Genomic DNA, 27,139 nt, shown 5'->3' with positions numbered 1-27,139 from the left:
CTCCTGCCTCCTTGTCCCTCAGCTTCAGTGATACCCATTGGTAAAAGCTGTTGCAATCAAGGGACCCTGGGAAAAAAAAAAAAAAAAAAAAAAAAGAGTTATATCCCCACTCTTAAACAAACAAATTAAGACTAAAGAAGAACTACTACCACAACAAATTTAGTCACAGCCTAGATGCTGCAAAAGGCAGTCACAGGTGCCAGGTTCTCTAAAGAGAACATCATCCCCAGGACACTGTGTCAGGGCCAAAATGGGGTCTTGGAAAGTCTGGGCCAGATGAGGAAAAGGTCTGAACATCAGGACCTTGACTGATGGCCAGTGACAGCCATCACAGGCCAGGGATACAGGCTCCAAGGCAACTGCTGCATCCTGCACCAGCCATCTGCAGTCTGGGGCTCAGAGGTGGCATGGGTTTGAGCCAAGAATTGTCCACCACCCAACGCTGCTCTCCTTCATCACCACATAGAGATGAAGCCCCTTCCCTTGGCTCTGCCACTCCATCTTCCTCCCCTGCACAGAGCCCAGCAGGGAACACTCACCCCTAGGCTGTGGCCAAAGCCGGTGCTGGGGGCCGGGCTGGCAGCGCTGATGTAACTGCTGACCCCTGAGTCCTGGTTGGCAGCTCCATAAAGCTCTGCCATCGGGCCAGGGCTGGTGGTGCCCAGAAATCCACCGGTGCGACTGGGGGTGGAACCTGGAGGAGGAGGCAGAAAAACTACAAAGTGAAGATCCTCAAAATACAACTCCATCCCGTGTCCCTCCCGCAGCCCATCGCAAACCACCAGGACGGGAGGTGGCAGTTACCTGTCCCTCGCACCACGGCCGCCGCAGCCGCTGCTGCTGCCATCGGTCCATAGGCAGTGAGGGGGATTGCTGGAAAAGAAGGAACAGGCATCTCAGGGGCACTCTGGCTACATGGGAAACTCCTCAACAGCAGCTTTCGTTTCCTGCTGCAAAATACCAGGCCCACACAGACGTATCAGCTTAGTGCATCACACAGGACATCCAAGGATGACAATAGGAGAGTGCACAGCTCTGCATTTATTGGTGTCCCTTTGTCCAGCAGATGTCCATGGGAACCCATTGGCCTGGCTCTGCTAAGCCCACAACCTGGAGCAGCTGAGGGCATGATGTGGAAGAGCTTAAGCACGAGTGGGCAATTTCAGATGTATCCTGTTGCTACTCAGCTTGCAAGATGCAGTTAATCTGAAGCTACAGATCCAGACTTCGGTTGTAAATGTGGAGAAATACAGCAGCTGTCAGCTCAAGCCTCCTGAGGTCCAGCCCATCCTCTCTGTACCTTGGCACTATTTGTGAGTAACAGTGTTAACAGCCTCTGTCTCCCTGTTTCTCTACTCTGCTTAAGATGCATCATCCTCCCTACCCTGAGTTTTGGTTCTGAACTGCTCAACCCCTTGCAGTTCACCACAGAAGAGCAGGAAACATGTACCTAGGGAGCAGGAACTTGAAATGGCTTAATTAAAACAGTAAGTCTTAATTTATACATAGCAGTTCTAATTCCCAACTCCATTGCCACAGGCATCCAGCCCTCAGGGCAGGAGGCATCTAGCCAGTATGTTTCTCTTTGCCCTTAAAATGACTGGGTCAGCATTTCATGCTTGAATGTGAAATTCACTGTGATTCTTTTTAGAGCACCATAAAAAGAGGTCAGAACAAATCAATCGTGTTAAGGCTGAAACCCAGACTAGCTTATAAGGGAATATTTAGTAGCAGGCACCAGCCTGTTTCAAACACACGTCATATGAAGCCTGTATCTGGGTTAGCCACTCATTACAGGCCCTGGGCCAACGCAAGCACGCTGCTGCTTCACATCACCCCCAACGATGCTGTTCCAGGGAGGAAATGCTGCTGGCAGCTGTCCTCCTGCTCTGTCATTGCTTTAAGTCCCTAAACGAACAACTGAGCAGACACAGTTTTACTGAGAACAGAGACAAGGTCTTCTCAAAAAGATACCATTTCGTTTTCCAGGAAAACCCTTCTGGCCTTTGCACCAAGACACCAGGTTTGTGTGGTGAAGGCAAAGCATCTGCCCATTTGCTCCCTGTGTGTTGGAGCAATCATCCCTGATTGTGCCATCCCTCATTCAATTCCACTTGCCAAGCCCATCCAGCACAGCCCATTTGCATGCACGTATCCACTTGAAGGCACAAGAGCCCTCGAGCACTGCACAGCTTGCTGGGCCTTTGTTGGAGCAAGGGGGGCCCTGCCCTTGGTGGGACCCACTCCAGCCCATACATGGGAACTGCAGCTTGTGGCCCAGCCAAGAGGCTGCAGAGCGGCTGTTTAGCAGTAGGTAAGCGTAACGGGAAGGGAAGGATGCCATGATCCCCAGCTGGTCCTTCAGTGAGACACTCAGGACTGTAAGCTGCCATGGCACCCAGCCAGGACAGCAGCATTAATAAATTCTTGTTGTACAGATCCCTGGTGCACCCCAGCCACCAGTGACAGCCAGGCCCCAGGTGATCCCCCTCCACCAGGAAAAGGCACAGCCGAGGATGGACCTTGGAGAGAAACTCACATTTGCCAAATCCCTCACGTTCCTCTATGAATTTTTTGGGTTTTGCTGAAAAATGCACATGTAAATAAACAACTGGATCCATATCTCCTTTGCTTGGCAACCAAAAGGCTCAGAGGTGGGGGTCAGGTGTTTATGCAGTTGCATACCTGGTGTCAGAGAAGGGTTTTACTAAGAGGGAGCTAGTCTCCTCCTAACTTCCTCAGGGCAGTTTGTTCATTGGTGGCTGCCAACCTCAGCATCCTCAGGAACAGAGAACACCTGAGGACTGACATGGTTACGTGCCACAAAAATGCCCTTTCAAGCCTGTTGGTACTGATAATTCAGGAAGCTTTTCCACAAGCCAAATTGCAGAGAGATTCAAACCCTGAAAAAGGTCAGGAAAAGGAAGCACTGGAGAGGAGGAACACCACAGAAACGAGATGGCACACGGGGAGCAGGGTGCTACATGAAGCTGCTTTTCTACAACAAAAACCATGGACACAACAGAGCCAGGGATAACACGGCCATGGAAGGGAGAGCAGACAGAAGGAGCATCACCTACAGAGAACACACTGCACACAACCCAGGGGCTGAGGATCCAGAGGGTATTTGCACTGTGAGGACACTGAGCCAGGACTAGGCCCTGGAGATTGGTCTTCTGCCCTCGTTTCAATCCCTACAAGCACTGCAGGGCTTTGTACAGCCCCAACACACTTGCTTCTGCCTGGGAGTAGCTGGGCAGTTGCAGCACCAGGAGAAGGGAGAACATTCCCTGCAGCCCCTCCTGCACAGGGAAATGGGATTAGATTAGCCAGGAGTGTCCCCACACCCTCTCCCTCCTCCCAGCACTCCAAATCTTGTCCTTGCAGCAGCTCAGGTTAAGGTAATTTGGAGACCTTTGAGAAATCACCCTGCTCTCAGGACTTTTCCATGTCTGATTTACATTCAGCCTGGGGCAAGGAGCTAAAAACAAGGCAAGCAGCAGGAACACCAGCTAAGGATTACATGCTTTCATTTGGTATGAGCTGCATTGCCCTTCTTGGAGGCAATACACATGGCTCTGATTGCTTCTCCATCTTTCCAGCCACAGCTTTGGAAGGAGCTTGTACAGATGGAAGAGGAAATAAGGACCTGGTTTCCAGTCTTATTGCCCCAGACTGTGGAGCAGCAACATGACTGGCACAGCCCAAAATCAACTCCTTCCCTTCTTCCAAATTGTGAGTTTAGGAAATGAGCGGGACTGACCTGTGAGCTCAGGGAGGACGGGGGCACTCGGGAGAGGGGTCCGCTCTACACGGAACTCTAAAAACGAAATGCAAGACAGCTTAGGAACTCATCAAATGCCCCAAAGGAGACCCCACAGAGAGGTGGCAGTGGGGTCTGCTGGGGGAGCAGCCTGCAGCCAGACTGTGACCAAACCAGTGTCTTCTTTAAATGAATTTACAGCTGATGCTGAAAGGTGCTGGACTCCTGCCCTGGAGACTGAAAGGATCCATTTATCCTTAGAATAAATCTGGCCAAGGCAGGGCAAGTGCAAGCTTCACTGTGTGGCCTCAGGTCAGCCCTGGAGCACTGCTCTGACCCACCCAATCGCTGCAATGCCAGAGGGTGCTCAGTAGGTGCCACATGTGGGCACAAGTTTACATTGAGGCACTCAAAGCCACTACAATTAAGACACATGAATTGGGCTCACAGTGAGCTTCCAGGCAGCTAGGAGGCAACAGCAACTTTCAGCCACAGTCAGCCTGGGCTCACCTCAGATGAAGAGGAACAGCCCCTAACTTCAAGACTTCATATATAAATCATCACACTGAGGGAGGGAGAAAGGGAGGGGTGTTCAGAGTTGCCACCTGTCTAGAAAACAGCAAGACAGTTCTTTCCTGCAGTGTGCTCTGCCTTGTTCCCTTGCCTCAGAGATCAAGAGGGAGAAGAGGCAGCAGAAAGCTCTGAGCAGAGGTTCCAGCCATTGATCGCAGAGTCCATGTTCTAAGCACATGGAGGGGCTGGGAACTTGAAACCACCCAGCTTGTGGGGGATCTGCAGCCCACAGCCCTAGCAGATGTTTTCTGGAGGCTGTGAGTGGTCCAGGCACTGTAGTGTTGCAGGCACTTTCATTTTGGGTGCCTAGGTGTTCCCTGGCCCATTGAAAGCCGTGTTTTAAACTCTTGTGCTGCTTTTGAAACAGTGGCAACTCTGACAGAGACAAACACAGACAAAGGCAGCGAGACAGGCAGAGCTGCAGGGGCCCTTCTGTGTTACAGCAGCAGCCCTATGCAGGAGGTGAACATAAAGGGCGTCAGAGCAGCCTTGGGCTTTTCCTGCCACTGGAGTGTGAGGATAATCCTACTGAAGGACAAGCCCTTCCCACCTATTCCAGGGCTTTACCCCTCCACCTTCCACATCCGTCTCTTAAGGTACAGAAAGACCAAACGGGGAAAGGATGAAAGGGGAAGAGCCTGGGTCGTGGATCATGCAAGGGACTCCTGTCACCTGAAGGCAGATCAAAAAACCAAGCGAGGAACAGCACTTACCAGGGAACTGGTAAGTGTAGCCAGGTGCAATGCCAGTGTAACTTCGACTCGCGTAAGTAGCAGCTTGGAAGCCCGGATAACCTGGGGGAAGAGAAAAGTGTTCTGTTACTGCAAGCTCACAGGGTCCTTGTCCTCAGTGCCTGGCTGCTCACAAGCAGCGTGACCGTTGCTGTGGGAACACATGAACAGGGCTAATAGCAGAAACTCCAGGAAATTGCTGGGCAGAGTCTGCACACATGCAAGTCTGGAGAAGAGGCCCACTTAGTTTTTTCCTCACTCCAAACACATAAGGACATGGAGGTTTCTTTCTCAGAAACTCATAGCTCTGCAGACTAAGGCTTTCTGATGCATCAGCTGGATTTACAAATGAGAGAAGATCAGGGAGGTGAGGCCATGTGAACAGTTGAATAACTCTGAGTCACTTTTGAACTAGAAGTGCTGGCGAATGCAGGCAGAGCACTTCTTCCTGGCACCAGGCGGAAGGACAATCCCTGCTGTTCCCTGGGAAGCTGACCACCTCTACAGAACAAGCCTGTGAGAGCACAGGACATTGACTCAGAGATGAATATTTGATCTGAGATCTCCCAAAACAGAAGTATGTGCATTTCCCAGTGACTCAGCTTGAGCCCTGCTGCTTTAAAATTCAGATATCTTAGAAAAGGCAAAGCCCAAAACCTCTGGCTGGAGATTTATTTTCCTTTGGTAAGTCAAGTGAAAACATTGAGGGAAAAAATGCCCTTTTTGGGGTTTTGTTCAGCAACTGACTGCTTCTCGGCAGGCTTAGCAAGGAGAGCCAGGCTGAGTACACCCTGCCCAGCAACACCAGCAATAATCCTAAGTAAATACTGTGCTCTGGGTTCAGCTCCAGCCTGGCTAGAAGAAGGAAGAGAAAACAGGAACAGTACCCATATGGAAGGATCATGCTTGACTCTCAGATCCAGGCACAAGAGTTTATGGATCTCAAAGGTTACAAAGGATTTTTTTCCTTTATTACTCTTTCATCTGAGCACATTTGCTTTAGAATCACTGACAGGCATCAAACTCAGCCTGCTTGTCACTATTTCTCCTTACAAGACAGCCCTGTCATAAATGTATCATTTCCCTTGCAATACTGAACACTTGCTGTCCCTGAGAGGTAGGCAACAGTCAGCCAAAGCTTAACTAGAACTTTCAGGGCACTTTAATAGTCTTGAAATGGCAGTAAGCACATGTATACAGACCACTGAGTCAAGTGGAAGGTTGGGGGTTATTTAATCAATGAATTCATCCAAAAGCCTGCAGGAGCTTGGGAGCAAGATGCCTGGGCAAAGGTTACTGCACACTGGGTTCAGCTATGTAGTTACACCCAGTTCCACGAGGGGCATTAAAGAATCACAGTCTATATACTGTGGCACTGCGGGCTGTGCCCGGCCAGCAGTGACAGAGCAGCAGTGACAACTTTGCAATTTTTCCAGGTGCCACCAGAGGGCAAGTTGTGATTGCAAACAGGTCCCGACACCCGACATGCAGAGTCCCCGGCCACGCACCAGGGAGAGCTGCCCTTGGCGGCCCTGCCCGCTCAGAAGAAAACCTCCAAGCTGCTGCCTGGCAGGACCAGGCGCTGGGGAGATCTGTCCCTGGCCTTACCCAGCATGCCGATCCCCAGCATGAAGGCATCCATCCCGTAAGGCATGACTCGGGACCGCCCTCGTGCTGAGCCCGTTGGGGACATCACCTCCTTCGGCTGGGCTTTTTTACACTCCACCTGCCACAAGAAAGTCAGGATCAGGCTCGGCCATCACCAGCACCGCGCTGTCACACAGCACAGGCAGCGGCCAGGCTGCCCACCAGGATGGCACTCCCCAGCCCCGGCCACCACCAGCACCTGTCCTGCTGTCCTTCCCTGTCCTGCTGTCCTCCCTTAGCCTCCTTACCTCTAGTTTGCCCACTGCCCAACTTTCCACTCGCTCTGCAGCCACCATGGGCAACTGGGAGCTCAAATGATTCTTCTGTGCACCTGGAGCTGCCCTCAATGCTCTTGCGGGGCCCTGCACCTCAAAGCCTAATTCTCCTGATTTCTGAATAAAGGTTAAACCTGACCCCTTCCCAAGCCACCAAGAGGTTTCATGTAACTTCAAAACCTCCAAGTACTGCACAATTCCTTGTTACAGTTAGCAATTCTCCTTGGAAACTCACTATTGTGCTCCACACAGTCACAGTCCAGACTGGCTGCTGTGATTTTGGAGAAAAGATTCAGTCCAATTCCCCACAGCAGAGAAAGTGCATAAGGATCTGAGTACCTCACACCCTGCACCTATGTCATTTCCCCCTTCTCTATCCCTTGCCTCTGTCACTTCTGCCCCAGACACTCACCATTTTGTTGTTGATCTCATGGAAGTGGATTTCACACACTTTTTCCACAATGTCTTCACTTTCAAAGGTGACAAACCCAAAACCTAAAGAAAAGGTAAAACTTGATCAGGTCAGAGCTCTGCATGGTTTCTACCCACAATCCACATCTTTTTATTGGCATGAGAAGGAGCCACAGGCTACTAGGACAGTATAACCAGCCCTTCCTAAAGCAGCTGTCACTTCTTTTTCCTCTCCAGCAAATCCTACTTTTATGCACAAGAAGAACAGAAGAATCCCCTTACAGATTTCCCCTTTTCCCCTTTCCTCCTCATCCTGTATTTCCTCTCTGAACCCCACTGCAGGGTTTTTTAACTTTGCCATTTGAAAGGCAAACCACATGGCTGACAATGCTGAGGAGGATCCCAGCAGACGATGACACAAAGAGTCAGAGGAGAAATGAACAGCTGCTTGCCAGGACATCCCCATCCTTGCTAAATGCACCCCCACCAGCAATAACACCCTGAACATTTCCTCTTCAGCCACTGATCATAAAGCCTGGTACAAGTAGGCAAATCTCAGCAATGCAGTTGTATAGAGCAAGCCAGATATATACAAGCAAAGCAATTTGCAAAGTTTCACCAAAGCAAGGTTAGTACCTGGGGTAAGACAGGACAGAGTGTTCCTGGCCCATGGCCCACACTCACACCTCCCTTCTCTCACCAACCCCTTTGCTGACAGTTTTGGCAAAGAACAGCTTGGGTGGGCAGACTGAACTCCTCTCAACTGACTGCAGCCGTTTCCGGAAAAGTGAGGCAGGTGGGAGGATGTCTTTAAGCTTGCCTTACAAGCAAGCTGGGATTAAGCAGAACTTTCTGCTTTCCAGAATTGACTAATTCCATGATGCTTTAAATTAACTTTTAAAACCAGATGGGGATCTGATGCCCAGAACCACACTTTTTCTCCATACTGCCAGAAAAGGCTCTCCATAAACTCTTCTGTCTGTCTGTGCCTAGGTAGTTTCACACCATTCACCTCAACGTCCATGAGCAGAGGAGCTTGGGAATTTAAGAGCAAAATCCTGATGCTGAGACCAGCCCTAAGCCGCATCACATCCCCACTGGAGCTGCTGCAGCCTGGGCAGAGACCCACAGCAGCTGGCAGCTCTCCCTGCTCCTTGCAAAATGCCCAACTCTTTAATGAAGTAGTGACTGGGAGGCACCTAGGGAGCAAAGGGGGTCAACAGTTCCTCCCTTTTAGGAAGAAGCTGGAACATCCTAGGCCAGGCAACCACAATACATTTAATGGCTTTAGAAAACAGCAAAAATCTGAAGGGCAGAAAGTGTAGTGAGAGCTGAAGGGAACACTCCCTCCCTCAGTGCTTCAGGGGTAGAGGTGCTTGGAAGTGATTCAAACAACATACGGACATTAGAATGGCTCAGCACAGGGCCCTGAGACACCTATGCTTTGCAGGTTAAGTTGTTACCAACAAATCTCTGAGCTGGTGCACTGCTAGTGCCAGCCCTGTCATGCCTCAGGGCAGTTTGAAGACTCCCAGGGAGAGCAGGAGGCAGGGACATCCATGGGTGGGCAGAGTCCAGACAGCACAAATATTAGACTTGCTCCCATCCTGTAACTGAACTCCACCAGAAAGACTCAGATAAGAAAAGGTGACACAGAAGCATAAGCGGGCTCCAGGCCGAGGAAGGGGTGAGAGGCAGGCACTCTTCAGGCTCTTGTGTCAGCTTTCCCAGAGCTCATATTACTCAGGACAAGGTAAGACACAGAGGGGGCTGCCTCCTCTCACATATCTGCAACTCGGCGAGTTTACAGCACAGGAAATGCACTGGACAAAAGCTCTCTGTGCTGCAAGGGATGCTGGTAAAGGATGCAGATGCAAAAGTCTGCAGGCAAGATAAAGAGCAGCTGCGACCCGCATGCCCTGCTGCTGGGATACTAACCCCTCCCTAGGCAAGGCAGGAGGCAAACCCTCTGCAGTTCCCTCTCCTACAGCAAAGGACTGCTCTCACCTCGGTGTCTGTTGGTTGTCTTGTCGAACATCAGCATCGCATCGTCCACCTGCAAAGAGAAGAGCTCCGGATTGGGTTATTGTCCTTGCCAAGAGCATCCTCCATCACATTTGTGCAGAGGTTCCCAGGCCTGCCCAAACCAGAAGGGGTCAAGACAAGACCTCCCATCCCCAAGGAGACAAGGTGCACACACCAGCTACCACACCAGGCACGTCCCCAGGCCTCAACGAGCACAGTCCCCCACCAGCCCGGGGCAGGTGCTGCCGAGTTGAGCCCCCTCAGCCCGGCCCCTGGCAGCAAGCGACCCCGATTGTTTGCCTGCAGCTCCAGCCGGGGGGCAAGGAGCAGGGAAGGCATTGTTCCCAAATCCCAGCCTCAAAGGAGAGGAGAATTAAAGGGGGGGAGAGAAGCAAAGCTGGAGAGGAGAGAGGAATAAGGGGCCTCCCAGCGACAGGGGAAGCGGAGGCCTCAGACAACAGAGCCTGCCTGGGAAAGCTGGGAAGGACCCCCGCCCCCACCCCAGAGGAGCCTTTCCTCTAAGTGAGGTTTCCCACTGCTGGAGGCTGTAATTAGAGCAAATTTACTGCAAGGCCTGAGCAGGGCTGCCTTCCCGGGGGGAAGGGCGGCCTGGCCCCATCCCCCAGCCGGCCTGGGGCTGCTCTTCTCCCTGGGCACATCACCGCCTGGTGCCACCTTTCCCCCCCCAATCTCCCAGCCGGGTGTTGCCTGGCAGAGACGCATCTGCCCTCGCTGAGCAGGGTTAAAAAATACACTTCAATCCCCTCTATGTAAGCCCCGGTGTAAACCTGTCCCACTGACCCATCCCTCCTCTCTAATACCACTGCCTTAATCCGATTATGAAACTGGACATGCAAGTGCTCTGGGGAGGCAGTGGCAGTCTCTGGCCAGCAGCTGCCCTGACCCTCCTCCTCCTCCATGCAAGACCACCACTCCCTGAGCAGTGAGCCACACACACCCTTGACTCTGTGGAATGATTACTCCCTTGCCTTGCTCCTGGGAATCATCTGCATTGCTGCCTGCTCCAGAGCAGCCCCACTGGCAAGGGCAGAGCGCTGGCTGCATCCCAGTGCAGGCAGCCACTGGCTTTGCCAACAGCCCTGGCCAGGGAAGGGGGAGAGCTCCCAGCCTCAGACCCTGAGGAGGGCCATCATCACCTCATCTCTGATGCCCCTGGGCTTGTCCAACACATCCAGCCCCCAAGAACCAGTTGACAGCATGGCTCCTGCTCAACCTGTGCTCTTCCTGTTCCAGCTCAGCCTTCCTCAGCCAAGCCAACAAGCACCTTAGAAATGTACCAGGCATCCAGAGCCACGGGGGACACAAGAATTCACACATCCCCGAAGCAACTCCTCAGCAGCTTCCCAAGATAAAGCCAGAGATCATGGGGCTGACTGACAGCAGTTCCTAACACTGCCAGTCCCCATGGCTGCTGACTCCTGCCCCTGTACAACTTTCCTTCGTGGTGCCAGCACAACTGTGATGTGCTGGAGGAAAACCTGACATGGCTTTTAAATAGTTCAAGAGGTTTAACTGTCTTTCATTCACTTTTTCAGCTCAGTTCCTCCACACAGTTTGCAGGACAGCAGAGCACCTAACTGTCCTTATTCCCAGTAAATCCTGGGAGAAAGCTGTGTTAACCACACTCTGTGGTGGTGCCACCGCCAAACACTTCAACTTAGGTAGCTGGAGCCCACAAACTCATCATGATGAGAGATGAAAAGAGAAAGAAAAACCCAGCAGAGATAAACACAGCCCAGCTGCTGACTTTGTTCAATCAGCCCCAGCAACCACCACTTCTTCTCAGAGTATGGACAGCCACAAGCAGCAGAGCCCACTACATGTTCACAAACAAAACCATCTTAAAACAATTTCCTGGGCAATGGCTGAGTGCACCCTTGGTGCTTGAGAACTCAGAACTGGGAGACATACAACCACTTCATCCCAAACCACACTGTATGCCAAGAGGAAAGCTGCAGCCTGTCTGAGCCTTTTTCTAAGTTTCTGCTGGTACTTAGAGATCAGGTCTCTACCCAGCACCCCAAATGTACTCATCTTTTAAAAAGATAATAATAACACATTCTCTACTGAAAAGCTGTTTCTTGCCATGAACTAAACGTAAGATAGACAGACAGATAGATAGGTGTATACACACACAATAGCCTCACACCACTCAGCTCTAGGGCCTGAACTCTGTGCATGGCTACAGCTGGTGGGTTTTATTGCCAATGAGACTTATGAGCACCTTCTCGTCTTCTTCCAAGGTGACAGGTGCAATGAGTTGGGTGGTCTTAAACTGTACACAGACAGTGCTGGGGGCTAAAGCAGGGCCCCGCAACCCCAGGGGGGTGCAGAGATAGAAATGGAACCTAGGAGACAGGCTGCAGCCTGGAGCACACTGCAGAGCCAGGAGGAAGGCCACAGGGATAAGCCATTTCCAGCACCCTACCCAGGGAGTCCGGCTTGATGCCAGATCCCTCCTAGCCACCACCTCCCTCACTCTAGAGCCAGGCTCAGGGGACGAGACCCAGCTGCTTCACTCCCAGCATCACCCAAGCCACCCGCTCAGGACCAAAACCCAGGCCCCTCAGACAAGGTGCTAGAGTGAACAGCAGCCTCCGACAGGGGCAGCTATTGTGGCAGGGAAACCACGGCCCCCATCGTCCCGTCCACCCCCCCAGCCCTCCCCAGGGGCCCTTCCCGGCTGGGCCGCGCTGGGCCCCAACAAAGGCGGCCGCCGGCGGGGCCGTCGCCATGGCAACGCGGCCTCCAATGGCAGCTGCCGCCCGGATTAGCGGCCGCGCACAAAGCCCCAGCGGCGGCGCCCTCACACACACAGCGCGGCCCCTGATGGCCGAACGGCCCTGTCGGGTGCCCTCCCGCAGACCATCACAGGCAAACCTCCGTTCACACACAAAGATCTCAACCCAGAGCCCACCTGCAGCCACTTTGTCCTCATCCCGGCCTTGCTCCTTGGTGGGAAGGAGGCGCCATCTTGCCTCGCCCCCCATGGAGGGAGGCGGCGGGTTGTGGGGCTTCGTGAGGGAGCGAGGGGACAGACGGAGCCTGGTGTGGTAGAGGATGTTTGGGGACCGTGGCAGGAGCAGCTGGGATGGAGGTGCCATCTCCAGCCCTCAAAAGCTGGGCAGAGACAAAACAGGTCAACTCCCCCCAGAACTGGATAAAGGAGAAATGTGTGGAAAATAGCACTTAGGAGATTCAGCAATGCTCCAAAGTTCATTTTTAATAGGGTGTGGAAATAATCTATGATCATAAATACTTGAACAAAGGCTTTTTTTGCTGGCCGAATTGTCTTTCTCCCCACTCTCCTCCCCCCCCCCTTAAATAAATATTTGTTTCAATTCTTTAAACACAGCCAAAGCAGCAGATCACTTTACCAGAAAACTGTTTAGCTTAGTGGTCAAGGCTCTCTCCTAGGGAACGATTTAACTTGCTGGTCCATGCTGCAGTTATCTAACACTGGAGGTTAGAAGTTCAAGGTTTGTTAATTTTTAAGGAATGATGTCTCTCCCCATGTTTAACCATGGGGGTCAGAAACTTTAAGGGAAAAAGGGTCCCAGGACAGGCACTCTTGTGCTATGGGTGTTTCCTTCCCCAGGAACCCTACCACAGGAGACCACTACCTTGGCAGGTACTTGGTAGTTTGGGTACCCCCACCCTCACCTTTAAACCCAAGCTGTTCAACATCACCTCCTCTCAATTGTCTCCAGCATCTCTCTTGCTTTGGAAAACCAAATGGGACTAGAAGAAAGATCAAGGCTTTGGCTCAGTAGACGTAGCATATTCAGAAAGTGAAAAAATATTTGTCTCTGGGAAGGAAGCTCTTCTCCATGGATCTGGATCTGCCACTTCTGAAACCTCTTGCAGGAAGGCAGCACCTTCCCAAGAGGAGAAGACAAGCCCTTCTCAGGCCAGCACCTGGTTTTGATGGGAGCAGTGTGATAGTGACAGGAAGAGAGAGTGACAATCACAGGTTTCAGAGAGAGACTCCCTGCCAAAGCAGCCCTCAGCCTAGCCAAAGTATTCAAGTGCACAAATACAAGGCATTTCAAACCAAAAAGGAAATGCTGCATCCAAATCAGGCCAAAAGGTCTGACTGGTTTTTTCAATGGCTTAGTCCCACTCTAAAATCTTTCAATCTTCCTGGGACAGTCATGGGTATTCTGCAAAGGAGAAAGCCAATGACAGCCTCGTGCAGATTAAAAAAAATATTTCCCACATAAGTTTGATGAGAAGTATTGGGTGCACTTCTACATGGGGTTCTACTTTGAAGAAAGTTGTAAGTATTCAAGTGAAGGCTTTGCAGAGACTTCAGGATCTTCCACCTGAACAGCAACTAGAGATGGCTCAGCTGAAATGAACCATGGCAACATATTTGTAAATAAATCAGGCAGAAGAATAGCTGCTGAGATGGCTTCAACATGGGAAAGATAAACCAAGCAATCTAGAAACTAGTCAGCCATCCTGTCAGGAGAGGGCATTAGCAACCCTGCGAGGTCTCCTAGATGCTCAAACAGAACAGGACAATTCTGAGGAGGAGGATGCAGACCCAGGGCCAGGCTCCAGGTGAGCTGCACCCACCACATGGCTCCAGGACCCTTCTCACCCTGCTCCACAGAGCCATTCTAAAACTCTGGGAGTGAGACTCGGCCAAGAGACAGAGCCCACTCCGTGCCACAGCTGAACAGGGCAGCCTGTCCAGGTGTCCCTGCCTGCTCTCGCACTGCAGGCACCTGGCAAATATCAAATGAACCACTGAAGACCTGAATGACCACTACTGCTACAGCATTTTTGGCTATCTGCCTACCAGATGCGGAGCACAGAGAACCCTTTGTTCCAGAGGCATTGTTACCACAAGCCAAACTGCCTACTGCTGCAAGAGAGGTGATCAGATTCCCCTTCTCCTCCCCTCCCCATCTGTTCATAGCAACCATGTTACTTGTTAGAATTTGCATAAATTGCCCTCTGATCTGAGGAAGAAAATCCAAAATCCAGTTTGGAAATCCACAGCAGGTCAACAAGTAGCTTTGATCCCTGAAATTTCCAGAGAGCAGCAGATTAAGTATTAATTAACATGCTCCCGATCCAAAGCAAGGGAAATCATGCCCACTGTAAGCACAGGAACAAGCCTTCCTCTAACGAAATTCCTCATCAGTTTCTATCATTGACTCAAATTAGTCATCAGAGAAAACTCATTTCATATACCCAAGTCAACCACACCATTTTCCAAGCAGGTGTACATGAATATGCAATTTGTGACAGACACACAAACCCTCACAAATCCATCCCCTCACATGCAGGGGTTTTCTCTTGGTCAGAACAGGACTAGTCATTGTCCAAGTGAGAACTTGGAACCTGTCTGAGGCAAACAGTACAGAATTTGGACTGATTATTACACAGAAGCCTAAAGGTCAGAATCGTCCTTGGACCTCAGCACATCTTTTTTTCTTCTTTGCTTCCACGATACGTTTACAGAACAGATCTCTCTGGGCATGATGTGCTTCACAGAGAGGCTGAGCTTTTGTGTCCAACTCATCCATGTATGCAGATCACCTGCAGGCCCAAGGAGACACAGACTGTTTTTAAACACTTTTAAAGCACCCTTGGAGCCACAACTTATTAGTGAGTCACGCAAAGACGTCACTGTGAATAAATTTCTTGCACTTCCACTTCACCAAATGCAAAATCAACAAGGAAACCCTGAGTTCAAACACTTAAATTGGATCCAGTCACCTATTCCTTCCAGTACCACTGCATTTCTGAAAGGACCAACATCTCTTCTAATGCCAAGGAGAAGACTGGCTGCACCAAGTTAAGACTAGAGGTCCACCTTACCCAACACCCCCAGGACACCAACCCAACAACAGACACCTTTAGAAGACAAGGCAAGAATATTTCAATAGACTCCAGCATGCTGCATCATCTCCCAGCCACTTGTGGCTGGGGAATTTCCTGAACTCACAGGGGTGTCTGTGTATTAAAAAGGCCTTCCATTAATTTGCCCAATCTTTGTAAAGCCTATGCAAATTTTAGCAACAGCATCCTGGGGTAAAGATTTCACAGCCTAGATAAGCTCCATGACAAGAAGACCTCATTTGTTCTGAGCCTCCTATCTCACAATTTATTTGACTTTCTCTACCGCAAAACCTTATCAGAACAACTCCTGAAAGATCATCTCAGTTTTTTCAGATGTTTTTTTAAACAAATAACCATGCTTACAAGATCAGTAACCCAATGGTCCAAAGAAATGACTATGATGGACAACCCCTTTTCCCCCAAAAAATGACACAGAACAACATGTTCCCACAGGTTGAAGCAGAAAAGGAGGAAGCTGGCACTCGAGCTCCTCTGAGGCATCCTCATATATGTTGAGCTAGACAGAGGACTAGCTATGCCTGAGGGTGGTAGGTGCAAGATATCTTCCTCCTCTCTGTTTCAGGTTTCAGTGAGGGAGGTAGCCTGAATCAAGAGAAGCTGTTAAAATACTTCCCTGTGCAGTGTAAAGATCTTCAGCTCAATCCAACTTAAGCCAAAACCCTTGGCTACATATACTGTGAATCCAATTCTTCCCAGGACTTCTGTCCTACAGTTAAAAAAATAATCTTCAGAAAGCATGTCCATGGCCTTAGCTTTCATCTCTGAGATATTAGAGTTTTGGACCAGAATTGTTTCCTAGAGATCTCACTATGTTCAAAGCCCCAGCAGCTGCACTTGACAAACCATAGCCAGCTTGAGAGCACTTCTCAGCCTCTCTCACTCTACTGAAAAAAAAAAAAAACAAACTCAAAAACCTGTGTATTTTCTTCTTCAGGAAAACAGCAACCCATATTTTTCATTCACAGTTTGGAAGGAAAAAAAAAAGTGATCCTTCTTTGAATCAGAGAAACTCACACTAACTCAAACTGTAGTTGGGATCCTTCACCTTTCGTTCCTGCTAAAACCAATTATTTTGATATAAAGAACTGGGGTGCCAGCCTCTCCCTTTCTTCCTTTATGGATTTCCTCCTCACACATTTTCATTTTTTATCACTTCTACAAAGCTGAGAGAAGGTTTTAAACACAGCAAGGAAAGCAAAACCAAAACAAAACAGGAGAGAAAGTGGAAATGCCAAAAATGGGAAAATCAGACTTGGGAGTTCTACTTTATGAAATGGGAAACCATCTCCAGCCCAATCAAACTTCCATTCTTTTCCTGCTAGTGGACACAGAGGTGTGTTGCACCAGTGTGTGTTGCACCCGAGATGCACCAGTGTCAGGTTCCTTGGTAGACTTGAGAGCTGCAGTTCACAGATCTGGACCAGAGAACATTCCGATAATCTAATTTGACCTTGTCTGTACTGCAGGCCATGGCACTTCCTCTCATAATTCCTACAGCATGTGTGTGCTTTCTGTCTGTACTAAAACACATTTTTCAAAAAGCATCCATCTTAATTTAAAGGCCTAAACCAGTGGCAAATCTAACACACTCTAAGGCTTTCTGCCTGAGGGTTACCTTGAAGATAGCCTTCATGCAAAACCCATTCAGCAGTCTGTAGTCCTCAGAAGCAGAGGATGATCTTCCTGAAGCTGAGATCCAAACTGAGCTCACCACTGGATTCTCAAAGATTGACTAAAAGATCACCCCTGGGAACCTGGTACCTTGATCTTGAGGAATCAAGGCAGGATGATTTGTGCTCCACTCTCCCCTCTCAAGAGCTTAAGTGTTCCCATGCCTTCGTGGACAGGCAGGAATAAAATGTGGGGCTACTCAGTAAAAAAGAGGGACACAGTCAAAATAATTGCCTCAGAGCATACGTTCTCCAAGGAAATGCTTTAAAAGGGGCATTCCTAGTAATTCCCAATTCAATTCCAGAAAAGGTATTGGCCCATATGACTTAGAAAAGATTTTTTTCAGAGAGACATTTCAAGATGATGATAACAGAACTGAAGCTTCACCACCTCTCACTTAAAGATGCCATAAATCAAGGAGACGGAAGACCACAGAGTCAGGTGCCAAGAGCACCTCTGAAGAAGTGATCCTAGGAGATCTGAAAGCTAAGAGGCCCTAAACAAACACCAAAAGAGTTCATGTACCAAAATCATGCTCTCCATGAGTCACACCTGAAATTGAAGACAACAGACTCTTCATAGCCCTAGAAACCACAGAGCAGTGCATTCAGAGCTCAGCACCCCAGAGCTGGGCCACGGAGGTTTTTCCTCTAAAGCACTTTCCCACTGATCCAGAGCATCAGCCATATGGAATTACAGACCAGAGAGAGTTTCTCAGGAAAGTTCTACCCTTCAGTGAATTATGTGAGGCTTAGCTCATAATTCATGTGAGCTAAGTGAGGATCCTTAGTGAGGATGGTTACAAGCCAGGAGAGATGCTTTATACAAGAGCTGTGAGGAGCTGAAATGGCCCAAATGAGTCAGAAAACTGTCCCCAAACCAGAGAATCAATCTGACCAGCCCTGACCTCTCCCCATGAGAACTCCCCAGAGCCAAGAGGCCAGCTGCTTTGGCCTCATGCTGGATGTTGTCTGGGATGCTGGCTCTTCAGAAATTAATCGCACTGAGCTATGCAGAACTCTCCCTTCTGCCCAGTACCAAGAAAACAATCTGACACAACCAGTCCTTGCCAGTCTCCTGACATCAGGACACCTTTCAGCACATGACCATTAAATAGGAGGAACATAATAGCCATAACACCCCAAATGAACTGCAAGTACTTCTCAAACCAGAGTAACTATAACTGCTTGTAAACAGCGTGCTACATGGCATGCTTCTGCTTCAAGTTATCAGAGGTTAAGATTAAAAGAGAATTACACACAAGATATTTTGTTTTCCTACCAAATGCATTCATCAGCAGCACAGAAGCACACACAAGTCAAACCAACAACCTTCAGACTACACACACAGACATCATCACCTTACCTGGTGACACCTTCAGTGACACCATGTAAAAGCTCTTGGGGATACAACAGAGTTTGCTGATTTCTAATAGAAAATAAAACCACACAGAGCTAACAACAAGCAAACATGGGGACATCTGACCACTTTTGCTATTGCCACTGTCTCTTAGGACTGACCAGAAACACAAAGAAGTCCGTCCCACTTTGCAGGACATGCAGATTTGGTTTCAGAAGCTGAACAGAGACACTGAGCAAACACTGCTCCAAACTTTCTGCCCCAAAGGTTCCAACAATACAGCAGAACTGGCTACAAAATTCCTTTCCTCTCACCTATTAACATGTCATAAGATAACATCACCATTTTGCAGGATCTTTCAGAGGAAAATTAATAGCAAAGCCTTCATCCCTCACACTCTGCAGTTTCTGTGATACTTTCCTCCACATCCATGATGCTACCAGCAACATCCTGGCCAGATTACCATCCAGCAAATGGTGTTCTGTCCCCACAGCCAGGCAGAAAGGTCCCAAGAGCTACAGAATCCAACACTGCCTGACTCAAGCAGCAAACACATGCACAACAACATCAACCAACAATGACACAGTGATACTGCTTTCCCCCAGAGGTGACCATGTTCAGCATTTGGATAGACTGATCCCCTTCAGTTTCTAATCCCATTAAAAATCTAATACAACAGAGATTGCTCCTGGGGATGCTCAGAGCCTCCTAACAGAGGACTTAAATGCCAAGACTGAGCCCCCTTCTCTCCTCCAATTCTGTCCCAACTTGAAGTTTGCACACCTGGCTTTCACAGACCACAGTACAAGTGACTTCCACTCACAGAAGCCCATCCTTGCCTGAGCCACTAGCTGGCAAAGAAGAACCAGACCACCACAAGGGACAGCTGTAGTGCCTTCAAACATCCAAAAACATCACCACTTGCCTGACACTCAGCAGAAGTTGTTTCAGGACCAAAAGGCTTAGTTTTAATAAAGGATTACCAAAACATCAAATACAAAGCTTAGACTTACAAACGGACCAAAAATCACAGGTTTGATACTGCAGCTGCTCTGTCAGAAGAACCTACAGACCTTCCTCCAGTGTTTCAAAAAACCAAATACCTGCAGGCCACAAGAGGCCTTTGGACACAGAAAAACTGGAAAACCATTTCCCTTAGCCTAGGTCCTACCAGCTCCAGGAAAAAGCACAAACTCTGCTTCAAACCATCACAGGGCAGGATGGCACTGCCTGTAGCACCCACAAAGCCATTACAGCCACCCAGCATCTGTAACTGACCTTCAATCAATCTACTTAACTGCATGAAAAGACTCACAAGCTCCTAATCCCACCTCCACAGAAGTTCAGAAAACTCCATTTTGCTCCAGAAGCAACAGCTTTGATCCAGCTTCACTCAAGAGCCTTACCTTCCCAAACTGCTCGAAATACTGCTTCACATCCTCCACAGTAGTGTTCACAGACAGACCACCCACAAATATCTTCTTTGTTCGGGTCACCATCTGGAAAAGGGAAGGACAGGAATTCATCGAATAAACCCAGAGCAAGCAGAGAATGAGACTAAAAAGGCCACTGAGCCCCTCTGCTGCTGGGAAGTGCCTGCCCCTTTGCTGCAGACCAGCTCCCACCTTTTTGAGGTCCATTAGCTAAACACAGCCAGCAGGTCTGTCCCAAGGCACACTCATGTCCCATCACGCTTGCCAGCTCCCAGCCACCACATCCTCCATTGGAGAGCAGGTAACCAGCCTCTCCCCTCACTAGCCTGCTTGGCATCTTCACACTGCCCTGAAGACATGGGCCATGGCTGTCCCCTCCCCAGCCCTCCAGCTCTGCCACTCAGCACAGCCAGCCTCCTCCAGGCTCCCTCAGAGATGCCTGCTCTGCTTCCCAGAGGAGAAAGAAGGGCAGGAGCCTGCCAGCACAGGTAAGCTTCCCAGGCTTCACCCTCATAACTCACAAATTGCAAACCATCCAGTCTTGCATGGAACAAGACTTGTTTTGCACCCATTCCCCAGCCCCTAAAAAGAAGTTCAATCAAGTCCCAGTTAAATCTCTTCTGCCTTTGCAAGAAGGCAAAGAGAAGATCCCTGTGCCACTTGTCACTCATGCAACTGGGACAAGAAGGAAACCTAACTACCCTGAGAGGGGCCATGGCTGCCAGGCTTGAGGCACACCAACATCCTTTGAATCAGCTCTCCAGCTGCATCCTCCCCTTAGCTGCTTGGCTACACCCTTGCTCTCAGAGGAACACATGGTCCTAATTACCCCAAGGAGCATAGGGCTAATCCGCAGCAATTCCCTGGCTTGGACAGCAGCCCGTTCTAACACTAAAGCACCTTCTGTCACCAAACTGCTTAATGGAATTAACCCAATTCCTACCATGTGCTTCCTGGCTCCAGTTACTTGGGATACCTGCTCACCAATTGTTCTCAGTGCCTGATCCCCCTCACTTCCCTCCCAGCACCAGCCTCCTCTTCCCTCTCTGCTTCTCAACACTGCTTTTACCCAGCTCTTTTTCCCGTGACAGCCCTTGGAGTGAACTCTTGGATTCTGAATTTTAGAACTCCCATTCAAGAGTAAAGTTAAAGGGAGACCCAAAGTCTAAAGGCAATCTCCAGCCCACTGCTAGATCCTCAGTTAAAAGTTTCTAGCTGCACAACTGGAAAAAGCTCCTGCAACCACACACTAAAGTGCCAGAGCCTCTTGTAGATAAAAGTCCAACACCAAATTCCTTCTACCTTTTCCAGTTTTGAAGTACACAAGGACACTTCACAAAATAAAATCCTTCTTCCCATCTCTGCCATACACCCATTTATACACACCACCCTCATCCACCTGTACCACACTGCAGCACAGACCTGTTCTGTATTTTCTTCAGCCTGAAACTTCTAGGCACTGTCTGCAGCCTTGAAAGGACTGGGTTCACTCTGGGCAGCATTTACTGCACCAGCTCAAATTAGTGCACTCTAAGGCACAACTGAGGGACATCCCAATTCCTTCAGTGCCACACAACTCCCTGGCACTGCACTGCAAGCCCAACCAGAGCATACCACAGCACAGCACACTGATGCTGCAGCACAGCAGCTCCTTCTCCAAGAGAGTCCTGAGCAAACCCCCAGGCATGACTCTTGTGTACACTGGCAAACTTGCACAGAGAGACTAGATTCCCAAACACAAATTTCACCTTTTGGAGTGGCAGGTGCTGGCCACAGTGCTTACCTTGGGCTGTGCTCGGCGGGGGAATGCTACCTTCGGATCAATCTGAAAAAGATGTGAGGAAGAACAGGTGAACACACTTTATGCTGCCTATTTACAAATACAGGGTTTTCTCCATGCGTGCATCTGCCTCTGCCCATGTGGCACCTTGCTAAAAACCCAAGGAATCTACCTGAGGTGCATAAAATGAAGCTGGCTGCAGACATCTTTCCTTCTGAGTAAGGTGAAATCCAGGGAGACTACAAGTCCCAGCATGCAGTGGTCCATGTCCAGCTGAGCACTAACCATACGCCCCTGAGAGCCCATCACATGCTGGGATTAATCCTGGGTTGCCCCCTCCTGCTCAGCCTGCCCCTGGGTGCCCTGCATCACCAGCCTCACATTAGAAGTGCTTTCTTTTGCCTTTTCGCTCTCCCCCTTCACTCTACCTACAAGGACAGAGCTCACCTGGGTAGTAACAGGCAGAAAAGAGGTAGCACACAAAAAGCTAAACATTTCATCCCACAGAACACACAGTGAAGAAATAAAAGAGCAGTCAGGACAGCAGAAATTTAACCAGGGAGTCCAAAGCCCCCAAGGCTGCTGAGGCTGTGGCTGCAGGGCAGCGTTTTGCCCCTCTCCCCAGCTGCACTGCACACAATGAGGCGATGCCTCCCCTCTGCAGGCCCATTGTGCCTGTTCAGCTCCTCTATAAACCTGCTGCTGGCCAGAATTGCTGGTCCCTGTGCCACCATCCAGGTACCCAGAGTTCTGCTGGGCTCAGCACAGATGAACACGTGTGCCTGCACTGGCCTCACACCGCCACAAAAGCTGGGACAACACTAATGCAGCTGCAAGCCAAACACCCATGAAGCCTCCTCTCCTCCTCAGCCACCACCTCTTCCCTTTACGGCCTATTTTTACAGCAGCTCCTGTAAAGTTACATCACATCAGGGATGATCCAGACCTACAAATCAGCTTACAAAGACCTGTGGTAAAGGCAGGTCTGGCTCATCCCTGCACTTGTACAGGCTGGAGCTTAGAGGGCAGCCTGTAGTGTTGTCCCATCAGCCCAGCAGCTCAAACAGCCCAAAAGGAAGCTGTGTTTCTCCAGCTCTCCTCGCTGCTTTGTTCAGCTTTCCAGCCTGGCTGCCCTCCCATCCTGCATCCTTTCACTTGTCACATAACCCCACTACTCCCTGCACCCTTCCACCAGCTCCTCTCCCTGCCTTCCCCACCTCCATCCTGACTCACAGCCTACAACATAAATAAACTCAGCACGTAAGTAAACAGAGGCAAAAGTGAAGAGCACAAATAAACTCAAAAATAAACCTCCCTCCTCAGGCTCCAAACCAGCAGATTAGCATACCCTCCAGTGCCTCCCAGGGGCATCGGAACCGTCCCTCCCCTCCCCACACACACCCCCTTCACCGCTTCCTGGCTGGTGCAGACACCCACAGCGAATTCTGAGGACAGGGGACGGCAGGAGACCAGGAGGTTGATGGCAGATAATAAGCAAAAACAATAATCTACTGTCTTTTACTTCTCAGCCAGTGTCATTCAGCTCCTGCCAAGAAGATGCTTTCATACCCAGCAATGCTAAGCTCGGCCTCATTTTCTCATTACCCTGAGTGTGATCAACTGGGCAGAGATAACACGTCCTCCTGGCTGGAGGGAGCAGGCAGTCATTTCACAAATTCTTCTGCACAACCAGCTATTGTTGCAGGTAGAGGGAGGCCAGGGCAACCGACTGCAGGGGCAGCCCTGGGAACACATGGAGGGGAGCAAGTTCAGTGCTGGACTCAAGTTACTCAAACTGGACTGCTCCTCAGCAGCTGGAGTCCTAATTAAAGCAAAAGTGCTGGTACCTTATTCCCTCATTTCTGTTGTTAAAACCCTGGAGGAGTTGTGTTTCAGTGTCACCTACTGACGTAAGGGATCCTTTTTACAAACCTAGATAGAAATCTGCTAAGAGTAAGAGCATTCAGAACTGCTCAGATTGTATCCAAAAAATAAAACCTCCAGGACCAGGCTGTAGTGAGCAGAAATTACTTGAGCACAAACTGCTTCCACTTCACCCCACAAGGCTTTGGGAAAGAGGAATCCCACTGACGTTGCAGGTGTACCAGTGGGCCTGCCAGGTTCCTCAGTAATGCTCTTCAGAGCACCTACAGCACCATTCAGTAGCACAAGTCACATCACTCCTGCATTAACCCGGCTGGGATTGGTGCCCCCCAAAGCAGGAGGATGGCAGGGAAGAACTGGTGAGACCTCAAGACCTTCACTGATCTCACCTCCATGGCTCTCTTTGCTCTGTCAGTCAGTGCTGCCCCAGACAGCACATCTCTCCCTCCTCCACAAAAGACAAACCCAGCAAAAAGTCAGTAACAGCAACAAAGAAACAACAGGGCAACCCAGCACCACCAAGCCGGCCCTTCAAGGCAGCCGCCAGCTGCAGGTTTACAGAGCCACACAAATCTTTTACCTTGAGACTGCAAAGCCAATTCTCATATCAAGCATTTCCATAAATAACCCTGTAGACTGCTGCTATCTAGCTTACAAACAAAGAGGAGTCTGAAAAGCACAAGGTTTCCCTGGAGAATCAGGCCAACAGCCCTTGTTAGGGTAGGAAGAATCAGAAAACAATGAAGCAACAAGTTGAGCAGACACTGCCTATGAAGTGCGGCTTGCTACGAAACATGAAGCCCCGAAAGAAGGGTGTCCTCTCAGGACACTAGGCCTTTTCCTGTGAAGTTTCATAAACCCCTAAATTAGGATTCAGATGAGTTTGTGTCATTTAATCCATGAGTCACAGCAGAGCCTTTAGGCTCAGCAGGGAAAAGCCATAAGGAGGCCCCATGTGGCACCACAAGACCAACCTCTCACCCAACAACTACCAAGCAAAACACCCCAAAACATTTGACCTAGCTGACAACCACACTAAATAAAAATTACAAACAAAGGGGGGAGAGGATTCACCTTCCTAACAAAGGAAGGGCCCTGGCAAAACTGCCACCATTCTCTCTGCTGCACAGGGTGAGGGGAGCAGATGCAGCTGGGAGTTTCAAAGGCTGGCCAGTCCCCATGAGCCCTGCACCACGAGGCCCTTCTGTTCTCCTGCAGCGCCCGCCTGGCTGTCCGTCCCTCCTGGGCTGCACGGCAGGCTGCAAAGAGGCTTCACACAGGAGGCAGCCAGGTTCAGGAGAAGAATGGAGACCCTGGGTTTCAGCTTGCTCGTAGCCCCAAAACACTTCCAGGATTAGTGCTACAACAGAGATCCATCACTTGCCTTTCCAGGAAGGGTCTAAGACAGCTCACAGACTCATAATGAGACTAGCTGAGCAGACCACCATGTTTACACAGACTAGTAAAAAAATTAAAAATTAAAAAAAAAAGGAAAAAAAGAAAGAAAAGAAAAAAAAGAAAGACCAATATCCTCAGAGTGTATCACAATCCTCCCCCAGAGCAAAACTCTCTTTACATGACTCCTGAAAAGAGGAGGACTGTAGGAGTCCTAGGGACCCAGCCTCAGCCAGGAAGGCTGGGGTAGGTTTAACCGGGAGCTCCTGTGGGGAGGAAGGACCTGTGCACATCAAAGGGAGCGATCCAGGCAGTTAAACAGGAACAGACATAAATCTCACTGAAACTCATGCTGTAAACCCTAAGAACGGGGGTCTCACTCTTCCGCCCTCTCCCTTCTGCCAAGATGAGGGCTAGGACGCCTGAGCCACGCGCTGAAAGGAATAAAGTTGTGCATTTGGAGCTCTCAGCTGTCTATGCCCAGAGCCAGAACCTCTCCCCTCACCATGCCACCCCTTTGCGGTCCCCACCACTCCCCCATCCCTACCCTCACCTTCACCCCGGGGGCAGCAATAAGGAAAAGGAATTCAGGGGAAGGCAAGTCACTAAAACTAAAGAGAAGGGACCTCCCACTCAGATACCTCACCCCCACCCCCTGAAACAGCCTGCACATCTCCCAAGCGTCACAGATTTGCAAGGCAGGACCAGGCACGATAGGACACCAACCCAGGGAGCCACTGAAATCTTTCTGTGGGCTCAACCGGGGCTCCTCATCAGCCCTTGCATGCAGAACAAGGGCCAGAGACACGGCTGCTCCAAGAGGCCGGTGGTGGCCCCCATGGGCGGGCACTGGCCATGCTCAGAGACAATAAAGTCTCGAACCTCCATGACCGTTACAAAAACTTCGCCTGGGGGAACCACACAAGAGCCTGTGGGGCGTGCAGCATGAAGCCCCTCTGCTGAGGGGAGGGCACAGGCCACCATGGCTGGGGGAGGGTGGACCTGGGTGCTGGGCAATATTGAGGGGGTGGGGGAGGGAAGAGGTGGCTCCCATGTCCCCAAATGCAGCTGCATCTGTTTCCTGGTGTGAATTCTCACCCCAAAAGCGCTCAGGTGTCCCACCTCCGAGAGGGCCACGGTCAATCCTGGGAGGGGTCTTACAACCAATGAGTGGGAGGAAAACCATCACCAAGATCAGCAGAATATCGGCCCCGGGTCGACAGTGACCCTGCTAGCTCGGGCCACAGATAGGCTCCATGCTGGGGCTGAGAAGGGGCTGATCGATCCCTATCAGGAATCGATAGTTTACAATCTCTAACTAGAAATCAAACACTGCAATCGACAGCTGCGCCGAGCACAGCCGCTCCGCCGGCAAACGCACCCCTGAGATGAGAGAAGTCATCTCACCGTTTTGGAGTCCAGTTCATGTCTGGATTGGGCCAGGACCTTGTCGACGCCAGCCTGGTCCATGAACGTGACGAACCCGAAGCCCCTGAGCCCCGCAGCCCGGGCAGAAGAGGGGATGCGGAGAGAAGAGAGAAAGTTGGTTAAAGTGGCGGCCGGGCCGCGGCAGGGGCGAAGGGAGGCGCGGGCCCGGCCTCTCACCTGGATCTCTTTGTCAGCGGGTCCCGCATCACCAGGCACTCCTTCACCTCGCCGAACTGGCTGAAGTACTCCCGCAAGCCCTCTGCAAGCACAGCGCCCACCGTGGGTGTCCCAGCCCGGCCCGGCCCCGCCGCCCCCGCCGGGGTTCGGCCCCGGCCCCGGCCCCGCCACCCCCGGCCCCGGCGGCAGGTGCGGGGCCGCCGCGGCGCTCACCTTGCGTGGTCTGCCAGCTCAGTCCCCCGATGAACATTTTGCTGCGGGAGGAAGGAGAGAGCCGTGAGCGGGGCCACGCCGGGGGGCCGAGGCGCCCCGCGGGGGTGGCGGCGGAGGGGCCGGGCGGGGAGGGGAGGGCGCGGATCGGCCATGTTGGCAGCGGCACCGCCGCCGCCACCGCCGCGCCTGCCCGGGCCGGACGGCCGGGGCCGGGGGGAAGGGGCGGCCAGGGCTGGGGCTGGGACCGGGACCTGAGGGGATGGGGGGGCGGTGGGGGCGGCCGCCGCGGAGGTACCAGGGGTCGTGCGGGGAGTCCGGGGAGGCGAGGCCGGGCTGGCTGCCGTCTGTCTCCATTCGGACCTCTTCTCCCTGCGAGGAGCGGCGCCGCACTCCCGGGGCAGATGAGCGCTCGAAAAGGGGCCGGACGGACAGGCCATGCTGCCCCCTCCCCCGACCCCTCTCCGCCGGGCGGGGAG

General features: G+C 50.9%; 1 protein-coding gene across 3 annotated transcripts; it reads right to left on the bottom strand.

The window, feature by feature from the left end:
• MSI1 (musashi RNA binding protein 1) lies at positions 1-27,139 on the bottom strand. Of its 3 annotated transcripts, XM_030460803.1 has the most exons (14): positions 26,959-27,138; positions 26,664-26,704; positions 26,451-26,532; positions 26,253-26,337; positions 21,570-21,611; positions 19,760-19,852; positions 9,408-9,456; positions 7,402-7,484; positions 6,676-6,793; positions 5,050-5,130; positions 3,764-3,820; positions 805-873; positions 540-694; positions 1-66 (listed from the first exon to the last, which is right to left on the bottom strand). In XM_030460803.1, the coding sequence occupies exons 1-14, from the start codon at positions 27,015-27,017 to the stop codon at positions 25-27; spliced, it is 1,056 nt and encodes a 351-aa protein (XP_030316663.1). In that variant the 5' UTR covers positions 27,018-27,138; the 3' UTR covers positions 1-24. The 3 variants fall into 3 exon arrangements, with proteins under 3 accessions (XP_030316663.1, XP_030316664.1, XP_030316665.1); XM_030460804.1 differs by lacking the exon at positions 3,764-3,820 and having other exon boundaries at positions 26,959-27,139; XM_030460805.1 differs by lacking the exons at positions 26,253-26,337; positions 26,451-26,532; positions 26,664-26,704; positions 26,959-27,138 and adding an exon at positions 23,172-23,297.

The sequence above is a fragment of the Calypte anna genome, chromosome 15 (assembly GCF_003957555.1).
Source record: "Calypte anna isolate BGI_N300 chromosome 15, bCalAnn1_v1.p, whole genome shotgun sequence".
NCBI lineage: Eukaryota > Metazoa > Chordata > Aves > Apodiformes > Trochilidae > Calypte > Calypte anna.
Note: the sequence above shows the minus strand (reverse complement) of the source record. Positions and strands in the feature narration are given on the sequence as shown.

Bases quoted from the DNA above. Each gene is read 5' to 3' on its own strand.
- MSI1 (XM_030460803.1), bottom strand. From the start codon at position 27,017: ATGGAGACAGACGGCAGCCAGCCCGGCCTCGCCTCCCCGGACTCCCCG. The intron at 26,338-26,450 runs GTGAGAGGCCGG...TGCGGGGCTCAG, and splicing joins CCGCTGACAAAGAGATCCAG to GGGCTTCGGGTTCGTCACGT. The intron at 5,131-6,675 runs GTAAGGCCAGGG...CTCTTCCCCCAG, and splicing joins GCTGGGGATCGGCATGCTGG to GTTATCCGGGCTTCCAAGCT.